The sequence below is a fragment of the Ambystoma mexicanum genome, chromosome 2q (genome assembly GCF_040938575.1).
Source record: "Ambystoma mexicanum isolate Mex_15411 chromosome 2q, UKY_AmexF1_1, whole genome shotgun sequence".
Taxonomy (NCBI): Eukaryota; Metazoa; Chordata; class Amphibia; order Caudata; family Ambystomatidae; genus Ambystoma; species Ambystoma mexicanum.
Genome location: NC_090924.1, coordinates 895,037,544 through 895,061,524, shown reverse-complemented (window position 1 = coordinate 895,061,524; position 23,981 = coordinate 895,037,544). Strand labels below are relative to the sequence as shown.

The 23,981-nt window shown below is 45.1% G+C and overlaps 1 protein-coding gene across 8 annotated transcripts in view; it reads left to right on the top strand.

Annotated features, from left to right (window-relative positions):
* KIAA1217 (KIAA1217 ortholog) overlaps window positions 1–23,981 on the top strand; it is a 1,682,267-nt gene that overhangs the window by 383,562 nt on the left and 1,274,724 nt on the right. For 7 of the 8 annotated variants that reach the window (XM_069648165.1, XM_069648167.1, XM_069648168.1 and 4 more), the window contains exon 2: window positions 19,956–20,021. The exons of the other annotated variant lie outside the window; for it this stretch is intronic. In XM_069648165.1, coding sequence (XP_069504266.1) covers window positions 19,956–20,021 — 66 coding nt within the window. The remainder of the gene's footprint in view (window positions 1–19,955; window positions 20,022–23,981) is intronic. 8 annotated transcript variants of the gene reach the window in all.

Sequence of the window (23,981 nt, the reverse complement as noted above, 5' to 3'; positions counted from 1 at the left end):
GGAAATCCAGGTCACTGCTATCACTAGGTCCCAGACAAATGCTCACAATGATCTTTCAACTGCACAATGGAGTAAGGGGACCCCTGATGCTGATTTAATTACGGCTCAAAAGGGGGATCCAATAATTGGTAAGTTTTACCAACACATTGAGGACCCTGAGAACTTTCCCCTGACGGATACCGATTACATTGGGAAGGAGGACCTTAAAGTGTTGATGAAATGTCCAAAGATGTTCCGAATCCAAGACGGTTTGTTGGTAAGGAAATCCCAAGCTGGCCATGATCAGTGGGTGGTCCCTACCTCATTCCGAAGCCTGATGTTAAGTCACGCCCATGATGCGGCCACAGCCGGTCATAGGGGGTTTCACACAACACTTGAGATCTTAAGAGAGGTTGCTTACTGGCCACGCATTGGGCAGGACCTCGACCAATACTTGAAGGGGTGTCTTGTGTGTGCACAATTTCAGCCATCATCCCTCACACACCGTGCGCCTCTCCAAAAGAGGGGGATGACACTGCCATGGTCAGATTTGCAAATCGACTTTGTAGGCCCTGTGATTCGCTCGTCTAGAGGAAACAAGTATATGTTGACGGTTACATGCTTGTTTACCAAGTGGGTGGAATGTCTCCCGCCCCCAAACTGCAAGGCAGAAACAGCAGCTGCCCTGATGATTAACCACATCTTTTCCCGTTTTGGTCTACCTCAAAGGATTGAGTCAGACAGGGGTAGCCACTTCACCAGTGAAGTAATGACAAAGATGTGGGAGATACTGGGGGTCAAAATGAAGCTACATATTGCTTACCGGCCAGCTTCTTCTGGGGCAGTAGAACGCTACAACCGGACCATTGTGAGCATATTAAAAAGGTTTGTGGCAGATTCTGGGCCAAGTTGGGATATCCTATTACCTCTGGTCCTAATGGCCATCAGATCTACCCCTTCATCTGCAACTAAAATGTCACCGTTTGAGCTGATGACTGGGCGCAAGATGGTGCTTCCCCAGCATTTGCTCTACAGGACCCAAGAGCAGACGTTGATCAATGCCTCCACAACTCATGAGTATGTGGAGAATTTAAGGAAACACCTTCAACATTCTTTTGCCTATGCTCAGCGGAATCTAGAAAGATCAGCTGATAGCATGAAGACCCATTACGATTTGAAAACTTCCAGGAAAGTATATAATGTGGGAGACCGGGTCTATCTATACAATTTCCAAAGGAACCAGGCCAAACAGCGAAAATGTTTGCCTACATGGAAGGGACCCTTTGAAATTATAGACAAGGTCTCCCCAGTAGCGTATAAGATCCACATCCCCAAAGGTAGTCTGGTAGAAGGGGAAGACAAGTGGGTACATATAAATCAGCTAAAGTGTTGCCATCCCAGGCACGCTCTGCAGCAACTGGAGGAGTCCTCTGCAATACCAAAGGGGACTGCTCCAGATTAATTCAGTTCCACCCTAAAATATTCCACATATAGCCTATAAAATTCTATGATTCTTGAATATGTTCTTGCCTCCTGATTTAAAAAAATGTATATGTTCATGTTTTTGACTATAAAATGTATATGCCGCCCCACTATATCAATAGTGGGGGAGAAATGTCTAGGAATGTGTATTGCCGCTTTGCTTTATCATCCTAGGAGAGATGAAACCCGGAGACTGACCACGGAAAACGACCTGGAGACCAAGAGCAAAGATCCGAGGGGCCTGGGGTACCGCCCAATATTCCCATCAGGACCGGCGAGGAGAACCGATCGATCCTACTGGAGGGAGGAAAAGATGCTGAACTGAGCCATCTACGGAATTGGAAGAAGATGATGCGGACATACCAGCGCGTGGATCAAAACATCCTTTGCACCCGACTCCCCCTCGACTCGAAATCAAAGCGCAGTCGGGCGGGGGGGGCTTGTCAAGGGTTTTGACCCAGGTTGAATTATTAGGCCAGAACAAAACTAAATCAATAGATTGGGTAGATGTGGGGATTGAGCTGTCGCCGCCCATCATTCTATCCCAGAACAAAACTAAATCAATAGATTGGGTAGATGTGGGGATTGAGCTGTCGCCACCCATGATTCTATCCCAGAACAAGGAGAACCGCGCAGTTTTGCGCACACCAAAATGGTCACCTAACCTGCCACCCACCAGTGCAAGCGTGATGGACCGGAAGCGCCAGGGATGAAAGGTGGTGCCAAAGAAGAAAATAGCAGTGCTTGTTAGATCAAAGGCGCCTTGAAATCGCTGCTGTTTCTCGGAAGTGCAAGCTCAAAATGCCCATTTCAATGTGTTCAAAATCCGTTTTTAATTGATGTCAACAAGTTGCTAAAATCAGGGGCACAAGACCACTTTAAAGATTCAACCTTTCTGAGGGGGGTTCCAAATCACCACTCTACTGTAAGGATGCCCATCAAAACAATGGCAGCAAGGATTTGAGCTGTCAAGCAAAATCCTCCTGTCAAATTCAAGACAACTCCTAAAAAAATGGGGGCAGTACCAGCTTTGGACACAAGCCGGCGCTAGCGGTCTAAACTCTGACAGTAGAACTGTACTTCAGGAGTTGCCAGCCTCCTGAGACAGCTGGAAACTTCGAAGCCTTTTTGGTTAGTTAAGAATTTAAACACCTGCTGTTCCCTGAAGACAGGCTGATTCAATTAACATTGCAAGAGGCTGGGAAACCTTCGCACCTCAGAACTACACACAAGAAGCCAGGTGATCACATGGACATGCTAATCAAATGCAGAGTGGCCCCCTGGCCTGCTGACCTCAGCCGACACAATAGACTCTTTCAATTGAATGGAGTATGCTGATTTGAGTGTTGATTGTAAACAGAGCTCTGCCTGGAAGAAGAGACATGTGATCCCTGACTCCCAAGTTTCTGGGGGCGAACCCAAACACTGAAGTGAATTGAATTGAAGGCAAATATATGTTTTATAAAAACACTGATAACTAATTGTAACCAGATGACAGGAATGTACAATTTGGAGATCCTTAAAATGGAAATTGTACCTACAATTTGAGTCCAAACTCAATTCCGTATGATGTTCTGAGGCAAAACCCTATGAATTATGGAGATCGCAGACACGGGGTTCATGCTAGAAAAATGAAAATTTACTGAAATATGGGTAGAAAGGCGGTGTACATGTGTGCCATTTTTGGTAAACGTCCGATATTTGTAAATCAACTAAAAACGAAAATAAGTTGTCATTTTTAAATGCAAGCCCCCAGGAAGATCAGAGTTGGGCAAGAATGTACCTTAAGTAATCTGTAATATGTACATGTAATGTCAAACAACTGTGTATCTGGGAAATATGTGTAGTTATGAAAAATGATTTCTAAGGTAAAAGCAAAGGGGCGTTTCTTCAATAGATCGTAAATGGCTGACATCACTCTGACACACTATCCTTCCTCAAATCAGGGACCAAAGAATCCTTTGGCCTATCAAATCTTGAGAGGGTTGGGCATGCAGAATTAGCCGACCCACCCATTTTCAAAACACATAAAAAGAGCCACTGGAAACCAGACAGGGACATTCACTTCCCATTTCCTTGCGGAGCACGCTGACAGACAACTTCACATCCAGAGATCCAGACTTCAAATCCATCAATCTTCAGAGTCCGGTGACTGACAGACCCAAAGAGCAGAGCTGACCCAGATCGCTGTGACTTCAGAACCACCTGCCAGAAGACCGTCCGTGGTGCGGGAACCGCAGTCCAAACCTGACCAGATCCGTGACAGAGGCCCATTCCGTTCAAAATTATAGTGTGAGTACTCAGCCAGGACTGTGCAAAACCCAATCTCTTAGTTTAAAATAATCTAATTCAAACTATTTTAACCTATTAGAACTGCATCATCAGAAATTGTGTCCATCCTGTTGATTCAAAACCTTCCTAAGCGCATCTGTCATTCTGAAACTGTAATTTCAATTCTGAAAATCTACCTCCACTAAATCGTCCGTATCTCTTGAACCGTTGGTGCTAGGAGCGAGTTCTAACTGTAATTTTAAAGCTAAGATTCTGGGCTTTCCAACGAACCCAGAACTTTCTATTCATTATACTTTTTCCGTAATCGCGCTCGACACACTCAGAAAATGTGCCGCGATTTGCGATTTGGCTCAAATTTCTTCACGTGTCAAAATAGCAGCTCCTTGCTTTCCTTTGCTGAAATTCATTTGCAACCTGACAATCATTCATAGACCATTGCTAAAGTGATCCTGAACTAATTTAAAGTAGCTACCACTCACCCTGAACCTCCTACAGGGAATTAAAAGCAATTTGAGTATATTTTTCACTTCATTGCCACCACATTTAAAGGATTTTGCCTGTGTTTAAAATCATACCTGTTTTCCTCTAAGCTCGCTGGGGGGAACTGGAACTTTGTATTGCATTTGTGGGTATTCTTGAGAATTGTGTGTGTTACTTCAATCTCCTTATATTGCAGTGGGGGGAGTGAATTGCCAAAAGGGGAAAAAGTGATCACATTATCTTTTGCTGAAATCATATCAAGTTTATTTCTGTACTGTGTTTTATTCATCTTTGCATCTCCTTGAACCCATAAAGCATTCTCTGATACCTTATTCCCCTGTTTCTAGTCATAAGTCACCAGAACTGTGCTATTGTAGGATTACCTATTGCTGATTACTGCTCATATTCACAAGTGTGATATCAATTATTAATTTATTATAAAAGTGCGATATATATATATATATATATCTATTGTTTAATTCTCAAATAAACCTTTTAAATTTGCAAAACAAACTTACTTCTTGGCTCAGTGGGGTCAGGGGGATTCTCAGAGAGGGGTGTTATAAAAGGGTTGTCACCCAGAATACACAAACTGGACATAAGAATATATAAATAAGGTCTTCCCTTGGGCATCCCAGACCAGGCACTGACTTAGGGGGATTGCTTGATTGGAGTCATTAACATGGCTTATCCTCTTGACTCCCTTTGTGCCTTGTAATTATTCTTTGATGTGGTATCCGCTTTCCTTTATAGCTCTTAAAGGTTTAGTGGTTCCTGCAATTCTCCTACTACCCTTTCAGTTTTAGGGTACATTCAATATGGTTGAGTGCATATCATCTCTCATACACTCGATGCAGTTTTGGGATGATACCTTGTATCACACATAGTGGTCTCCTACTGATATTCCAGTATGACGGAGGTGAGGGGGCGGGAACTTGAGATGACGTGTACACCTGCTCCTCTACAGTGTAATAGTAGTGATCCTATCAGGCCAAAAACTGTTGTTGCCCTTATGTCCTGGCAATCCCTAAAGGTGCCCGAGTGTCTCTGTGTTCTCTGCATAATATGAGGATGCATTCCTTGAGCTGGAGCCTGTAGCACTGCGGGTCTCCTTCATATGTATTAATGTGCATGTAGACCATTCTAAAGTTACTAAGTGACGAAAGACCCTAAAGAATATTTATGTTTAGTGTGTGTAAATATGCACATGTGAAACCTACGTGGGCATTGAAAGTTGACTACATTTAGAATATGTAAGCATGTTCTGTACATGTGAGCAGTTTCAAAGATGTCTTTTGAAATATGTATTCTTCACATGGGCACTGTGTGAGATTGCTCTTTTGAGGCGAGTTCCCCTGATTAGTAAACAAACAATTTAAATACAAAGTAGTATCTAACAATAGAACACATTGATCAAGCACTTACAGGTTGATAAAACCCACCGGAACTCCAACTCACAGGTAGATCTGTTATGGAGAGTTTCGGTGGAAGGTGAAGGGAATTAGTGAGCAGAGGGGAAATCTAATATATGAATAAACTGGTGTTTATAAAGGAACATGACACTTCTGCAGCTGAGGTACAAATACTCATCTGTGTCATCCAAAATACTTTATATACAATGTGTAGTTGTAAAAGGTAATCGCTGACCGCCTTAAATCTCTGTTAATCAAAATAAAGATCTGATGACCAGAAACTAAACTAAAAGTGAACAGGAGACACAGCTGTAGAACTGGGGGCCATCGCATGCCACAAATCTTACTTTTACATAAGATGCCAGCTCTAGCTTTATATCCATTACACATGACCCATTATGCTCGATGTGTCTTCTTTTCTTGGCTTCCACGAGACCTTTAATTAGGCATGCTATATGAATTTTGTTAACGTGGCCTATTGATTAGAAATGTTGTTTAACAATATTGTTTTTTTTCTCCAGAAAAGTTAACATCATTACCAGTCGTAGTGAACATCCTTGCCTTTATATTTCACCCCCGATTTATGTTCTTATCACAAGGTTTTATACATCCTTTCCACCATGCCTCTAACAGCCATTATTTCCACTCTGTGAAACATTGCATCTTTTGTCGGTCCAATACTTTATCAACAAAATACATGGTTCCCTATAATTTGCTGTCAGGTTGAGACTTATTTTATGCTCCACTGATTAGGACTTTTGCCAGACATTGTCATGGAAGATGATACCTGTTCACTGCTTATTTCATTAAGCCACTTCAGGTGATGTAGAAAATGCATGAGAAGTCAAGTATTGACATTAATAATAGGCGTAACCTTCCTTTTTTTACTTGTGGATTAGGACTAGTTGGTAAAATTGAGGTAACAGATTACCACAAGGAAATACCACTACAAAGTTTTGCACATGCCAGAGAAAGAGGAGCCCATAGGCACATAACAGAAGCCATCTTTCAAAAATGTCCCAATTGTTTGATTCCACAGACAATCCAATGTTGCAATCTTTTTTCCATTGACATTAATCTGAGTATCGCTCAACTTGGTGCAGTCCTATATAGGCCACAAAAGGGCCTCAGGCCTTCGTGGGGAGCAGAATCCGCTCTATGCTCGATATAGGGATTCTAAGAAAACACTGCAAATGCCAACTCGTCTAGTGCAGTCATCCTTTTGGACATGTCCACCGCTTTTAACATTAGCCATTACAAACTGGATAAAAAAGATTAGAGAACATCAATCTAAGACGAAATGCTTTATGCTGGATCACTTATTTTATTACAAAGAGTACTAAAACATCACACATGACCCCTCTCAGATCATCTCTCCTTAACCTGGATGACCTACTCAACAGGCTGCAAAGAGTCCAAACTGTGGTAGCTAGACTCATTATGAGACATAAAATGTACACACTAAACATCCAGCTGTCTGAAGTTTCCATTGGTTCAGAATCAAACATAGGATGTGTTTCAAAACCGTATGCACAGGCCACCTCTGCTTACACGACAAAGACCCAGAATTCACAATAATCAGATTTGTGCACTGCCAACTATTGAGATATCTTCGATGCAGCAACATTGCTTTAGTAATGGTGCATAACTTCAATGAGAAAATGCCACAGAAGATCCTCCCCCTCTTATTTGTTAAACACAGTGAAAGACTACCTGACCCTCAGAATATTGACTATTCAACTGACACCAGCATGAGACCAACACAAAAACCTCCCACTCACCGTGACATTGATCAGAAATAACCTCCTCTGCCTAATTATATGAACATGCCGTGAGCCTCACACAATTTGGCAGCAAAGTACTGAGAGGTTAGAATCATTTGGATCAGTCTCCCCATGATCTTTTTAGATGAAGTTGGGAACATAATGTCACAAACATGCAGTGGGCCAGAACACAATATGTCAGCCAAGGAGTATGTGAGATCAGACTCATTGCAGTTGATCTCATTGTGTATTTCTGTCTAAACCTGAACAGCAAGAATCCTTGCCAACAGAGTCCGCAAACAAAACTGCAAGCAACACCAGACCAACTATCCTAAACCAACTTGCCCCCTCTTACCTAACGACGCCCTCTCCCCTCCTAACCTACTCACATCCTCACCTCTCTCCACCTACACTACTCACACAATCAACCCATGCACACAGCCGCAAAGAGCATACAAACACACCTTGCTAATGGATCAACACCACTGCTCACCAACCTCACTGCCCTACACCAGTCACTAATTTTGACGTCGCAATGCTGACTTCAATTGACCAATCTTGGGTTCTCCTGTCTGGATGAAACACACATGCCCACTTTCTCGGCCACAGTCTGCCTACAATGGCACCAACACTCAAGACGCAGGTCTTTTTTACTTGCAAGCATCAACACCTCAGATCTTGACTCTTTTTTCCCGCTATCTCATTAACACCAACTTCCTGTTTTCCTGCAGAGCCACATCTTAACGTATGCTAATTTATTTCATGGCATATGCACGTGGAACAACGCTTATTATTTTTAAATTTTGAAGAAGTTTAATGAAATGTCATGTATTTTGCACATGCTTTCCATGGGAACAAGAGTTTGTCAATGATTTTGTGGGTGTACTGTATTAGGAATCTATTACGGTATTAGCCTATTTGATCTAAAACAATTGACCTAATGACCAATTTGGTCGAATTTTGCATGGGTAATTTGGCCTATGGGGCAATTTGGTTGCATGTATTGCAAAATATCAACCATGGAGAGCAAGGGTTACGGGGGTGTCCCTTGCTCCCCATGTTTTATGTTTTGCAATTCTGGCGGTGATGGGGTGTCCCCTGCTTCTTTAGAATTGGAGGCGAGTGACTAAAAATACAAAAAAGAAACGCATGTGTGTTTAAATTGGGCCCCAAGCAAATTAATTTACGGTCAATTTGCTGCGATTAAACAAATTGGGTTAACACATACTCAAACCCCAATTACACCTATGATTGATCTGCAGGGACGGAATGCATGACACTTTTTATGAAGTTTGGGTAATAAGTAAACCATTTTTACAGCATGTTGATCCGTAAATATTTCCTTTCATCGGGGCTCATTGACTCATTAATCTCTGGTCTCCCCATAGCATCTTTTCATTGAGTGGGGTCTGTGCGCAGACCTTTTGCAGGTTTAGTTCAAGAGCTTTGTGAATTGAGTACTGATGATGACGATAACAACTCTTGCCTGTGTCACGTCTTTTTGTTTGTCTGTGCACTGGAAACTGCAGAAGAAACTTGAAGCATGCTCGGGACTTCATGGAGGATAACACGGGTAAACTTTATTTGTTATGAACCCGGTGCTCCGCCTGCATCCACCGCCATCCAGCCTCTCTCACCAACTGCTCCAGTCAGAACCTCACTCTGCTTTCAACACAAACATTTCAGGCATGCGGATGTAGGCAGCACCATTAATATACCGCATAAGAGTCAAACAGAATGACATCATAATGCCTGTCACACAATGTACACAGAATACTGCAAAACTCATAGACAACAAGTCAGCTTAACGGGTCGGAAATGGAGACAGAGTAAACCCCCATAGGGGGCCTGCAGGGCAAGAATGGCTCTGAGTAAATATAAACACGCCATCTTTAAGGCCAGGAGACATTTCCTACATAAGGAAATAGCAACTGCAGGTAATCAATCCAGAGAACTATTTACTATTGTATCTAAGTTCAGTCAGCCCAGTTGCACGGTTCCTACTATTGACTCACCGTTGCTACAGGCTAATATTTTGAATAAATTCTTTAAGGAGAAAATTGAACTTATTAAGCTAGACATTGCAGCGAAAGCTCAGACTGTGGAGCCAAATTCCTTAAGACAGCTGAGTGATCAGTCCCTACTGGTAGCAGCGCAGATGGAGACATGGATTCTATAGTCCTCTTTGATTTTCATCTGGTATCCGAGAACTATCTGCATTCTCTAATTAATGTCTTGAAACCCACCAACAACTCCCTATTTCCCATGCCTGCCTATGCGGGACAGCGTATGGCTCAGGAGATAACACATATTCTGATTGACATCATTAATAAATCTGTGACTCAGGGCAAAGTGCCTCAGATGCTAAACAATACCGTCTTAAGACCACTATTAAAAAAAAAACTTGGATCCCTTATTCTCCAGAACTACCACCCAATTGCAGAACTTCCATGGCCTGGTAAAATTCTGGAGAAGGTGGGTACCTGCACATTGCTGGATTTTGTGGAAAGAGATCTACTACTGAACCCCTTTCACTCCGGTATTTGACCCAAGTTTGGATCGGAGACAGCCCTGTTGGCGGTTCAAGATGACCTTTTAGAGGTTGCAGATCGGGGAGAGCTATCACTGTTAGTGATGCTGGACCTGTATGCGGCCTTCGATATGGTTAACCACCATATCTTGCTTGATCGGCTGAGATTGGTGGGGAGAGTTTCTGACCATGTCATCAAGTGGTTCTAATCGTTCCTGGCCGACTGACAACAACAGGGCAAATTGGGGGTTTCATTTTCAGATCATACTTTGATGGATTGTGGAGTACCGCAGGAGTACTCACTGTCGCCATTACTTTTTAACTTGTACTTACAACCTTTGAGGGAGCTTCTGAGACTTCACGGTTTGAACTATCACTGAGATGTCGATGACACTCCGATCTTCATCAGGGTTGGACAGTTTGAGGACACCAGTACTAGGGTTAAACAATGCATGGAGGAGGTCAGTGAGTTGATGTCTATTAATCAGCTTCAGTTGAATGCATCCAAAATTGAGCTAATATTGTTTGGACCCAAACATCTACTCACAAACGGCAAAGAATTGCCAGTCCCCAATCTTCTTGGTGCCGAGCTGGGGTTCACCTCCAAGGTCAAAAACTTGGGCTGCATTTGGCAGAATAATCTCAGTAGCAAGTGCCAAGTAGGAGCCAAGGTGCAGGCAATTTTCTATTCATTGAGACAGTTATGGCAGGTGCTAGTATTTATTCCAGAAGAAGATCATTCAACAGTGTTGGGTGCCTCAATGAATGCATATATGGACTATTGTAAAGTCTGTTGATGGGCATTCCGGCAAAGCAACTACACAGGCTCCAAAAAACTCCGAATGCGGCGCAGGACTGGTTTGCCGGCTGAAGAAATCGGCTTATGTATCCCGTCCCGTCAAACTCTGCACTGGTTAGCAGTGGAGGAATGTATCATATTTAAGACGGTATGCCTCATTTTTAAATGTTTAAATGTATTGGTACCAGCTTATCTGAGAGATTAGATTAGTCACTATCAACCTTCCAGGTGCTTACAATCTTGACTGATCTCAGCATCTCCTTCTCCTACCACATCACCAGAGTCCATTTCTCTCTGTATAGGTCCCAGTGCAATCATATAGTAACCTAAAAATGGTTTGCTTAATAGACAATTTAAAAAAGCACACATACAAGCTCTCACCCTCACAAGAGTCTGAATCAGCAAACAGCAAGCAAGACCTAGGTCTGGGCATTTCAAGATTCAGAAAGCAGTAGGCACTTTACCAATCCCTCACTTTGGGATCCACCACAGGAATCTGGAATGTGGTACCCACCGAGATCTGCCTGCCCTCACCCCATCCCATTCAGAAAATTAAAAACTTTGCATTTAACAAATTACTCATAACCTAGGCTTGGCTATACACTTCTCATCATACTACTGACGGTGGAATTCCAATGGCCCTTCCCCTTACATGCTTGACCTGTGCTGTTGTTATATCTATTTCTCCAGGGCAAACGTGCGGCTAGTGGCCAGGATATATAATCCATACATGGAAATGGATTACCCCACTAAAGCCTAACTAATTCCAGACGAAATTGAGCATTTTGATAACCTAAGGTCAAGCACTACTTCACTTCTGCTTTTTATTTCTATCTCGCTACATTTCTGTCTAAATGCCATATTATCTCCAACTAACGTGGTCAATTTGCCCTGCTTTTCTCCCTGACTTAGTCTGGTCATTCATACATTACTGTTTCAAATGATTACTGTCTTATATCTGCTATGTTCTCACCAAATTATTATGTAATCATTGTTCATTTCTTTTTTTGCTTTTGCCTTCCCAACTCCATGTATGACTTTATATGTGAAAACTGCACTGATGCCTTCTAGCGCCATGCCTGCACTGTAGAAAACCTTAAAGTAAATCAAGAAAATGTTGTAAGGAGTGGTTCCAGGCACTAAGCCTGCATTAACATTGTGTATTTGGAAATGACAGAACGTTTCACATGGCGCCTGTAGGCCTACCAAGACATAGGGCCTCATTACAAGTACTCCGGTCCGGAATTAACACTGCCGGTAAAACCATACCGGCACCGTTTCCATGTCCGCCCAATCATGACCTGCGGCCCCGGTAATAGCACCACCCTCAAACGCCACCGCGGAAATAGGGGTCCCGTTAAATCCGTCTGCACGGAAACCCCTCCGTTACCGTCAACACGAAACACCGTGAGCATCACAACTAGCGCGGACACGGAAATACCGGCAAAAAATGGCGTAAATACTGTGATCACAGTGGCTGAACCACCGCCACCGCGAACATGGCGTTATACACTGCCTGCTGAACTGAATCAGGGCACAGGTGCACCAAATCAGCCCAGCTGGACCTAGCAGGCCACTGGGAGCCTACAAAAGGGCCACACCCAGCCCAACACAACACAGAACCATGCAGGCAGCAGATCTAGTAGCACTGGACTAGGCCTACTCAACCAACAGGCAGCACTGCAAATGGTGGCAGTAATGGCGCAGAGGAGGAGGCATAGGCGGAGGAGGCGCAGGCGGCAACCAGCCAACCCTGCATCTATGGCAAACCCCATTGCCCAGCCAGCCCAGCCCCGCAGCAAGCCAGCAATACCACGCATCAGGGCCTCACCCTGGAACCTCACCCAAGGACAGATCCACACACTATACCGGCTGGACCGTGCAACAATCCTGCACATCACCGCCATGATTGAGGACAACATCAGCAGCCAAATTGACACCCCCACCGCCACCTCCCCCCCTCTTGAAGGTTGTCTCAGTACTTCATTTCCTTGGCACTGGCACCTATCAACACACGGTTGGTGAGCTGCACGGCATATCACAACCCTGTTTCTCAAAAATCCTGGTACAGGTGCTGGATGCCCTGTTGCGCCATGTGTCGGAACACATAGCCCTACCCCGCGCCTTCCCCAAGGTCATTGGCACCAAGTTGGCCGCCCATGCCATAACAGGCATGCCAAATTGCATAGGCGCAGTTGACTACACCCAGGTTGAGCTGACAGTACCACGTGCAATTGAGGCGGTGTTCCGCAATAGGAAACAGTATCACTCTTTGAATGTCCAGATGGTTTGCGATGCCATGCAACTGATTACTCACTGCTGCGCACGTTTCACAGGCTCATCACATGACTCAATGGTACTGCGGAATTCCACGTTGCCACGGTACATGGAACGCTATGCCGGACAAAGCACATGGCTATTGGGTGAGTACAGCTGACGATGCTACAACCCTGTCGAGGTGGTGTGTGTGTGTGTCCAGGCCATTGAGCATTGTGAGTGTGCCGCTGTGAACGCACATGCATCACCCCCCTTCCATCTACCAAATACACAGCGGATGCCAAACATCATGAAGGAAGACATGACAGGGCACCACAATGTGCCCGTGCACACGCTGGCACAGCCAATCCCGTCACTGTCCCATGAACCTTGTGCCACTGTAGACACCCACCCTCAATTGAAACACTGCCTCAAAAGGCACGAGAGGCGTGTAAATGAGACGACGTGTATTTACTACTTCCGTACAGTGGAGTCACTCTGCCATGTGTGGACAGCACTGCACCGTGACATGCACACAATCAAATGTCACCCGCAGGGCACAGTAAACATGCAAGTTAATGTGTAGGCCCATATCCAGTTAGCGGCATACATCGTGATGCCCAAAACATACCTCCATACACTGCATGGTACATATGCATGAATGAATGATGATACAAGAATGCACAGCAGCAGATGAGGACATGATGCCACAAACACTGACATGTTCCCCCATCTACATTCCATGTAGGTGATGCGGGATATGCACTCACGCCATGGATGATGACACCTGTACGGAGACCAAGGAACAGGCACGAAGAGGCATACAATAGGGCACATATCCGCACACGTGGAATGATTGAGAGGACATTTGGACTGCTGAAGGCCCGTTTCCGCTGTCTGAGCAGATCTGGCGGATTACTGCTGTACAGCCCAGTGAAGACGGGTAAAATCACGCTCGTATGTGCCATGCTGCACAATATATGCCTGCGCAGGAACATCCCAATGCCACCAGACGCAGATGAGGAAGATGGGGATGGGGATGGGGATGGGGATGGGGATGGAGATGGGGATGGGGATGGAGATGGGGATGGAATGGCACCGCCTCCCCCTGAGGGTCCACATGATGGCCAGAGAGCACGGGATGCCCTGATTCGCATTTACTTTTGAGTCACAGCACATTCACAGAAATGCACGAACATGGTGACGACAATGAATTAATAGTTGCACTGCAAAATAAAAGATCAATGTCCACACATGTATGTCTTGATTCGAAATGGTGATGTATTGATGTAATAACAACAGGGAAGGAGGTGCATTGGTTAGGGAAGCTGTACACCCGGGGCCACCCACCACCCAAACGTGCCCACCCCCACCCAGGCCCCATTGTTCAAACCCCCAAAACTACCTACCCCACCACCCAAACGTGCCCACCCCTACCCAGGCCCCGTTGTTCAAACCCCCAAAACTACCTACCCCACCACCCAAATGTGCCCACACAAACCCACACCCTTGTAGTCCACATGTGTCCTGCACTGCCCCACACACATGCCATCACTTCTGTGTGCGCTTCTGTGCCTGTGCAACCTTGCCCAAGGGACCCGTTAGCCTACTCGAGCGCCTCCTTGGACTGGCAGTAGTGGAGCTGGATGGGGTGGTTGTGTTTGATTGCGCAGAATCTGGGATTGAGGGCATCCGTGCCAGATTTGCCTGTTGGCCAACCAACATGGCCTCTACAAGCATGGAGGTGTGGTCGTTGCCCTCTCGCACATGGCGTGCAAGGGTTACTATAGTGCTCGCAAAGCGTCTGATGGACCTCGACAGGCGACGCACTGAGGCGCTGTAGCTCTCCCTCTGCAGCCTGGATTCCTCTAGCTGCCTCTCCACCAGCTGGGTGAGGGTAGCCTGCTGATCCTCCATCCGCTGCATGCGGGCATTCAGTTTGGCCATGGATGGGGTGGGTGACCTCATGGGACTCCCCAGTGATGTGGGGCTGAACTCCAGCTCATGGAAGGAGCCCAGGTCTTCCAATGTGGGCATCTCCCCCTGTGGCCCCGTTTCCGAGTGTTCTTGCGGGGCACTGTTATCACTGCAGGCAGCCCCCTCTGCAGTGCTGCTGCCTTAGGTGTTGTGTTGGGTGGCCATGATAGGTTCCCGTGGCCCCTGTCTAGACTCAGGCAGTGTGGAGATGCTGGTGATGTCGGTGGTGGTGGTGGGCGGCACATCTGTAGTGGCTGGTAATGTGGCCAGAGGTGCAGAACTGCCGGCAGCATCCTCCTGTGTGATGGCGGTGGCTTGTGTACTTGCCGGTGCAGATTGGCTGGCCGGTTGTGCAGTATCACTGTCACTTGAAACGGCTGTGGGGACACAAAGGGCATGCAATTAGTGTTGTTGTGGTGGCAGATGGGTGCATCACATGCGTCATTAAGATTGTACATTGAATAGTGTTAGTCACATGCCTCTGATTGCTGGTGTATGCATTCTGTGATATTGGTTGCCATACGGATCATGATGGGTCCTTTGGCCCACACATGCACTGCCTGGGGGGGTTGTTAATGGGTCCTTTGGCCCACACATGCACTGCCTGGGGGGGGGGGGTTGTTAATGGACCTTTGGCCCACACATGCACTGCCTGGGGGGGTTGTTAATGGGTCCTTAGGCCCACACATGCACTGCCTGGGGGGGGGGGGGTTGTTAATGGGTCCTTTGGCCCAGTACTCACAACTGCATATTTTCATGTGGCATTCATGTTTGGGCACTTACCGGCATCTGCAGGTGGGCTCACTCCTGCCTCAGCCTCCCCAATCCCATGGATTCCCTCTAGGTGGAGGACGCTGCTGCAACGCTCCTCCCATGCTTGCAGCCTCAGTGGGGAAGGGGGTCCTCCGCCTGTCCCACTGCTGCGTTGGCGGTGTGTGGAAATGAGGTTGCGTACCCTCAGCCTCAGGTCGTCCCACCGCTTGTGGCAGTCCTTCACGCTCCTCGCTGTCATGCCCACAGCGGTGCACTTGCGTGCAGCTTCGGCCCACACCTCCTTCCTCCGCTGCTGTGTGGCACGCCGCTGGTCGGCGCTGAACAGCATCTCCGCATTGTCCACAATGTGCTCCACCAAGACGGTTAGCTCTGCCTCGCTGAAGCGCTGTTTGCGCTTCCTCTGAGCAGGAATCCTGGCAGACATGCTGGTGGTCCCTTTTGGCTTCTCAGAGTTAGGATTGTGCTTGTGCTGGCTCTGGATGGCAATGGATTGTGCTTTTATATGATAGCTGCCTCTCTGTTTCCTGTTTTGGCAATCATGGTATTTCCGGTTCCGTGTCCGTGGCGGCGGAGGCGGACACGGGTTTTGCGCCACTTGTGGCTGCGTTATTTCCATTTCCGTGGGGTTTTCCATGACGGCGGTAACAACGTTTCCGAGTACGTGTGGTGCGCGCGACTGACAGCGTGTAATCGGACGGTTTATCCGCAACCTTGCGGACACAGAAACGTTTTTACCGCCATCACGGATTTTGCACGGTCTCGGACTGGCAGGTTGTAATGAGGCCCATAGTCTTGGCTACTAACTACTAACATTTAACCTCTAAAATCTGGGTTGCCCTAATTTTTGCCTTACATTTTTATTTTCTAAAATGTTCAATGCTTTATTTCCGAATTCAAAAAAGTTCTGTTCAGTTTTAAGTAGCACACATTCTACCTTATTGGCTGCTGAATGTTAATTTGTCTTTGACCAGTTTGTAGTTTATGGAAGGTTTTACAAGAGTCGGAATCCCTAAACCTCTGTTTAAGAGTCCAAAGCTCTTAACAAGGGTTTCATAATCTGTGCACTTCAGTTAATTTAATCTAGCTGATTACTCAATTTAAAAGGCACCTAAATATTAGCCACAAAAATGTACAATCCAATAGCTACCTTGTCCCACACACTTGGACTCTTTATTCATTATCGGGTCTCTAAACAAAGCAGGGTTCATCTTCCAAAACCTTGGTTTTATCCCTGCAGTCGTAATATTTAGCAAACATGACATAGTGGCAAGACCTGATAGGTCTATGCTGCCAATAGACACTGTTAAAATTGGACAGTAGTCTAGTGTTGATGTATATAAATGATAGATTGCAGAATAAATTTTATGAGAATGAGAGGAACTTTAAATCCTTTTCCTCGGATGTAAATGCCTCTGGGATTCCCTCAATCCTGTCTCATGAAGGGATAGTACAATATCAGCAGGAGCTGGATTCCGACACACGTATGATCCTTTAGAAGGTTGAAATCACCTGCTAATATTAAATACCCTCTGGCAAATGGCAATGCTCTCATAAGAGAGTAAAATAAAAAACTTCTGACTTTTGTTTGGACCATATATTGAGGCTGTTTTAATTACGTTTCTATTTAAGACTCTGTAAGAAAGCAGGCCATAAGATCATTCAGATAGCCTGCACCAACAGGGCGGAACAAATAAAGCTTGGGTGTGTTGGTATAGTACAGTCTTTTCTGCAGGATGTAAAAACCAAGGAGTCATGGGAACCTTCATCAGAGACTCATTTTAAATTACAAAAATGTTATAAAATCAGGATCGTTTTTTCCTTCAGTGCATAACTGCACTGTTCCTTCCTTCCTTTCCTCATGTAGCCAGGGAACACTGTGAGGTAAGCACTTCTTGATTCCTGAAAATTGTCTATCCTGGACTGTGAAGTTCTGTGATACTTCAGGCAAAGGACCCACCAATGAAACTCAGGGACTCTCTGCCCTGAGATCCAATAATCTGGGCATTGCTGTAGGCGGCACCCTCTGATACATGGAAGGTTCAGTACTAGCGGGCAATTATTCCACAGGTAGCCTCTTGTTCCATCGTTGCATAAGTAGAACAAAGTAATGTTAACTCGCTCCTCAGGTATTAATCCACATCATCGCTGTTTGAAGAATCTCTCATCAGTCTCAACAGTTCAGCTTCAAGGAGTCTTCCATGTAACACCTTAGCCAATCAGTGGCATAGGTAACTTTTCTCTCATCAACTAGTGTGGCAAGCAGGCTGTGTGATGCGTGATCCCCCAAGTGTGACCTCTCTGTTGGGAAATTGCATGGAAAAGGTTCCCCTTGCATCTCCACTGCTTGCTCACGGATTTACTGCTCTCTGGACTGTTACCTCCCAGACTCAAACATCACAGTAATCACAGCCACAATCTGAGGAATGAAAGCTCAATGGTCTTTGCAACAGTTCTCACTTCCAATCCCCTCTTGTAACAAGGGCTGTTGCTTCAATTATGGTCACCTTATCTCCACCCAGTGTATGTCCTTTATCAGTGGGATTATAGAACAGCAATATGCTTTTGGAGTGGGTATCAATTCAAAAAGGCTCAGAGGCTGGCAAGCTCATCGGTCAGGTGGCCATTATGGGTACTGCTGCCCCCACCCCACAACCAGAACATCAGTAGGCATGCTTGGAATATCAAGGTGTCCTCTGACACCAAAATGGGGCATGTCTGTAGCCACCTTTGTGAAGGTTTCACCCGCTTTCAGGGAATGCCCATGGTCTAGCTCTTGAAGTCAACTCAAAGATTGCAAGATGTTATGAGACCTGGTACCGCAAAAGGGTGTGAGAACAATAAGTTGTACCAACAAAAAGAGTAATACTCTGAGACAGAAAATGTAGATGATAGGTGCAGTGGTGGCTGGTGATTTCTTTTTTTTTCTTTTAATTGGAGGGCCCTAAACATTTTCCATGAGAATGGGGGGCTCTTCTGAGAACATTTTTAAAATAATGCGTTAAAATTGGGCATTTTACAGCACAATTTCTGTAAAATAAATGAGTTTGGACCCTCTCAAGTTGAGAACATGCTGCCATTCCAGGTGATCCTAAGTCCTCCTGCATACTATGATATGATTTGATAGGTTATTTATAACGCACTTAATACCCAGAGCTTTCTAAGTGCGGACCGGGGATTGAACCTGTGCTGTGCATAATAGATGAAGCTGCCACAAAAGGCTGTCAGTTATAAATGTACCTTCAATATGGACATACTGGGGGGCAATATTTATGTCTGTATCATTTGTACCCAAACCATCCAGTCTAGATCCCGAGGCGCAGGCGCCATATCTCCAGCCATCCAAGCCTTTGCAATTGAAGGAGACAATGAGGGAACCAAACCCCCACCATGATTTTCACTAATGACACCCCAGGTATATCTAGGAATGACCATAAAAATCTTACTGTTCTAATTGGGATCACCATGAAGGTACTCAACAGTGAGCGATCACTTTGGTAGATAATACCTACACCACCTCTATTAATTTTGTGAAGGACTGCCACAACATTGGTGTATTTGTGCCCCTTATGTGTGACCCATTAGCTGATCCACTTGTGTGATGCCTCTGTGAATCCTCTGCTTTTATCAATCAGAGCAGACTCTCCCTACTCAAAATAGAACCCCGGTAGATGATACTGTTCTACAGCACTGGGTTTTTTGTCTGGCTGGCGGTTACGCCCCCGTGGCGTCTTTTGTCAGATGGTCCTTTCCACCGTGTTCGTGCCATCATATGATTGTCTTTCTTCATTTAAGTGTGCGCAGTGGCAGATGATATGCGCCCACATGTACTACATCCCCTGCAACCCATACCTTCTTGATCTGTACCTGCCCAATGCATGCCCACATTGGCTGAATGACATGCAAGGAGCCGCTTGCTTGGGCGCTCCGCCTCCATTTCTGCACAGTCTGATGTTGGGGACTTTTGCGAATGCGGTATGCAAAGCCTGTCAGATCACCACTATGGTGGGTCTGGTTTGTTGCATATGTTAAGTTATGCTACGTTATGTTATGTTGATTTATACCGCGCACTGCTACCACCCAAGGGCAGTCTCCAGGCGCTCATATCGGCAGGATGCAAAGGATATGTAGGTGTGATAAGGTGCTGTTATGGTGTCTGTGAGTCAGGGTGGCTAGTTATGCTTTTGAAGCTTTCCTCTTCTCCTTTCATCCAGTGTCAGCTTCTGGGCAGGCATCAGAAGGAGTGGGATCCCAGAAGAAAGTCGACACTTGCCAGGAAGGTAAGAAATGTGTGTTGTGTGAGGTATGTCGCCATTCAAGTCACATACCAAAGCTAATGTTATCTACACATAGTTGGGTAAAAAACATGTATCCTCCGTTCCCTTCTGCTCTTTGTGTGTGTCACAAATGTACATGACATAAACACTTTACCCAGAGACTGTTTTTGTGGCCATATGTGTCGCGTGCACACATACGTATCTGTGTGGTCTTGCCCAGGCTTCCTCTGCATTTTTGATGAGCTTGCATGACTAGAATCAGTGATGCCTCTCTCCAGTTCAGTGATTCTAATAGTGGTAGCAAGTGCATTATGAATGAGTTGGGCAGGATTGGTACAACATGGTGGTATTTACCAAATGCTGATGTTTTTACTGCTTGATAAATTCAGAGGTGAGTATGGAAATAACTTGAGTGGAGTTTCCATGGAATATTGCTGGAAGTATTGCAAGTGGGAGTTCTTAAACAGAAATTCAGCAATTTGTATCTACTCGCCAGAGATGGGGACAAACATTTTACATGTGCCCCAAAACTATGTTTAACTTGTTTTACCACAATGGCTGGGAGTTGTGTCAGAAGGGATCAATCAATAAACATACCTTCTATTACCAGCACAGGAGTTTACCTTCAGTACAGGGAAACTAGGTCTTTAGACTGAGGATTGAAAGGGGGTAAAAACGTGGGCATCCCTGCTACCTCCCCTTACCACCTCTACACCGTACCCAGACAATGCATAAAAGTGCCACAGCTGTTCTGTACTGCCTTGTGCTTCTGGGTGCCATACCATAGGGCGGATGCACCAGATACACAGATAGGTGTAATTGCGGGTTATTTTTACTGCCTCCTGCTTCTGGGCGCTATGCCGCCTGGCACTTACAGCAGCTGCACAATTAGGGGGGTGTATGCGTACTGCCTAGTGCTCCTGGGTGCTATTCCAGAGGGAACATAGCCTCAGCACTGTTAGAGAATTACAGTGGTGACTGGCACATTAAAAAGAAAAAGGAAACTCTTAGCATGATATTATGTACCTTTAAGGTGAACTAATTTATTTTCCCTTAGTTTGAAACACACTAAGAACCTTTCGGTGCTATGCAAGGAACCAGCATGATAGCAGTAAGTTTGCTCCTTGCGCTGTTTCAGTGAATACTTTCCTATTTGGGTGAACTGTGCAACTGGAGAATGCTCTCTTGGGGAAGAGACTCCCAGTCCTTGGCCTTCGTCTTGTATGAATAGTGGTACATTTGAATTGGGAGCAAGTAACTTCAGAACTTGATCAAACACTTTTGAATGGAACAATTATTGGAACTCTGTTGAACTTGAAACAGGGAACCAAAGAAGAACTTAATCTGAACACTTTTACTTTGTTGAGAAAGATTCCCACACCATGTTTTGTTATAGGTGTGAGGACAAGCATAGGTTTTGACACAGACAGCTTTTCCTTTTGGACTTACAGACAAATACTTTCCTTAGATTTCCTTAGGCAGGGAAAATCCCACCATAGCAGAGGGCTAGTTATCCGTTACACCATCCTGGTCATTAATAAAGTTTTCTTTAGAATTGCATTTCTGTTGTCTGTGTCATCTCTTTTGATACCATGCCTGTCTCACATGAGCTAGAAACAAATGGCCGCCTTCCCTTAGAAAGTGCTGCTTTATTAACACATCTGGGGCAATAAACCCCCTAAAACATTGATTAATTGAATATCGTGAATTAACACCTATAAGAGAAAAGTATTTTTTGAAAACATGTGTACAATCAAAATTCCATGTAAACTGAGCCGTTTGGCATAGGATCTTAAGTGGAACCAACACAACAAGCATTTAACTACAGCTACTATACAATTTATACAGGAGGTGTTAGCGGGACAAGAAAGTGCAGTAGGTGAACATTAGTTATTACATGAAGGGATTAAGCAAGGTAGTGCATAAAATGCAATTTGATTTGAAATATGTACTTTTAGGAATCCATGATGTAGGAAGGAGATGATCTTTTTTTCCGGTGTACGTCTTACTGTAGTTGTATGAGGCTGTGTTTATAGCCTTTTGAACATGTATAATAAACTTGATATGTTAATTTTTGTAAAGGTTTGTATTAAACCAATAAACCAAAAAACAAAAACAAAAATACGTGTCTTGTAAACCGAGCGGCTCCCACACCTATTGGGGATCTCCCCAGAGTGATCTGTTAACCTAACTCGGCAAATTTAGCTCAAGAAAAGCATTGGAAAGGGGTGGTTTATTTGTATATTATTCCAAGATGATCCCAGCATACCCCAGGACCACATGCCAAAGCCGAGGAGAGAGATGCTTTGCTGCAGTTTGGCACCATGCGGCCGGGGATGGGCTGACCTACAGGCAACTCTGGACATTTCCCAGCAGGCCATGTACTATAGGCCTCTTTTGTGTGGGTAGCTTGTTTCTTTGCGCTACGGCCTCTGCAGGCAGACTTTTCACAGAAGCACTGACACTGTTAGCAACGGTGCTGGTGCTTCCGAGTCCCTGGGAATGAGGATTTACCGAATTCCCGGCCTGACTTCCCGCTCCGCCGTGACATAGAGCCCCACGTCCAAAGGGCCATGCTCAAGACCATCCTCTTTTCACCCTCTCCCTTCTACCCCATGTCTCATCAATAAGATGTTACCCCTCACCTGCTACTGGAGTGCCAAGAAGCAAGTAGCGTTTATAGTGGGCACTCGACAAACAAATGAACATTCTATAGCTGTGCTCATCTTTTATGAGCTTTTTGTACCCCTGAAAGTTTCAAACTTAGAATGTTATGAACGCTGTTTACTGTTTTTGTTACACATTTAATTGTATTCATACATATGATCTGTTACATTAAATACAAGGCAAAGGTTTTCTTTCATTTATCTTTGTCCCAAATTCTTGCTAAACTTCCCAAGCATGAGTCATGATATAAGGTTGCGCGCTACCCCTCGCCCGGCTTCATTTTTAGAAAGTTGCTTCATAAAGTGCAGGTATTATGGCTGTGGCAGAAAATGTTTCTAGTAAGAGCCCTATTAAACCAGCCTTTCATTAGCTCTTACTTTCTACCATTTACATTCAAAGGGACCTTCTCCCTTTGATCTCTGGAGCACATCCCCGGGCACCTGAAATAGGTCTCTCCGTAGAGACAGGAAAGACGGTACAGAGATCCGAACTTTCATTTCAGAACCCAGAAGTCTGACTGCGCATGCCCAAAACTCTGGACTGGTGGCTGGCCCCTTGGACTAGAATAGTTAGGATAACGGGTCAAGGTGTAGAAATGTCAATGAGAAAAGCGTGGACCATTATGGAGCGCTTCTCCAGTAGCTGATTTTCCCAAAAGGCACGTTTGAAAGCATGTCTGGACATGTTAAGTTAAAAGAATTCTTATGAAATGGAGCTGTACGAATTTCATTCCCAAACAACTTTTATGAAGCCAAAAAAGCAAAATGATACATCTTTACACACTCACAACACAACGTGTTTGTCATTACAGCAGGCATTCAACAACAGACATTGTCAAAATCAATCGGGCCAGACTTGATTTGCTATGTCCTGAAACCTCATATGCACGACTACAGTAGTAGTAGTCAGGGGTCAAATCCCCAGGGGAGCCTCACATGCCCAGGTCCTACGTTCATATGTCACATGCAGCCTCGTATGACTAGCTACCGCCATTATATAATAGTTCCAGCCTTGAACGCCCTGATACTGCCATCATTTGCCATGTGTGCAGACATGCAAAGCGATCCACCACCAACCTATGCGAGGATGCAATCTCATATACCCACTGCAGTCATCATTCTGGGGACAGCCTCACATGCCCCGGTCATCCTACCAAATGCCAGGTTTGGACATCGTAGCCCCAGGCACTCCCATCACTTCACATAGATATCACGTGACTACATGTCTCAGAATGCACTTTGTCTTACTATGTACTCTTCTCCAGCACGGTGTCTGGCATGGATTCACATGCTCATT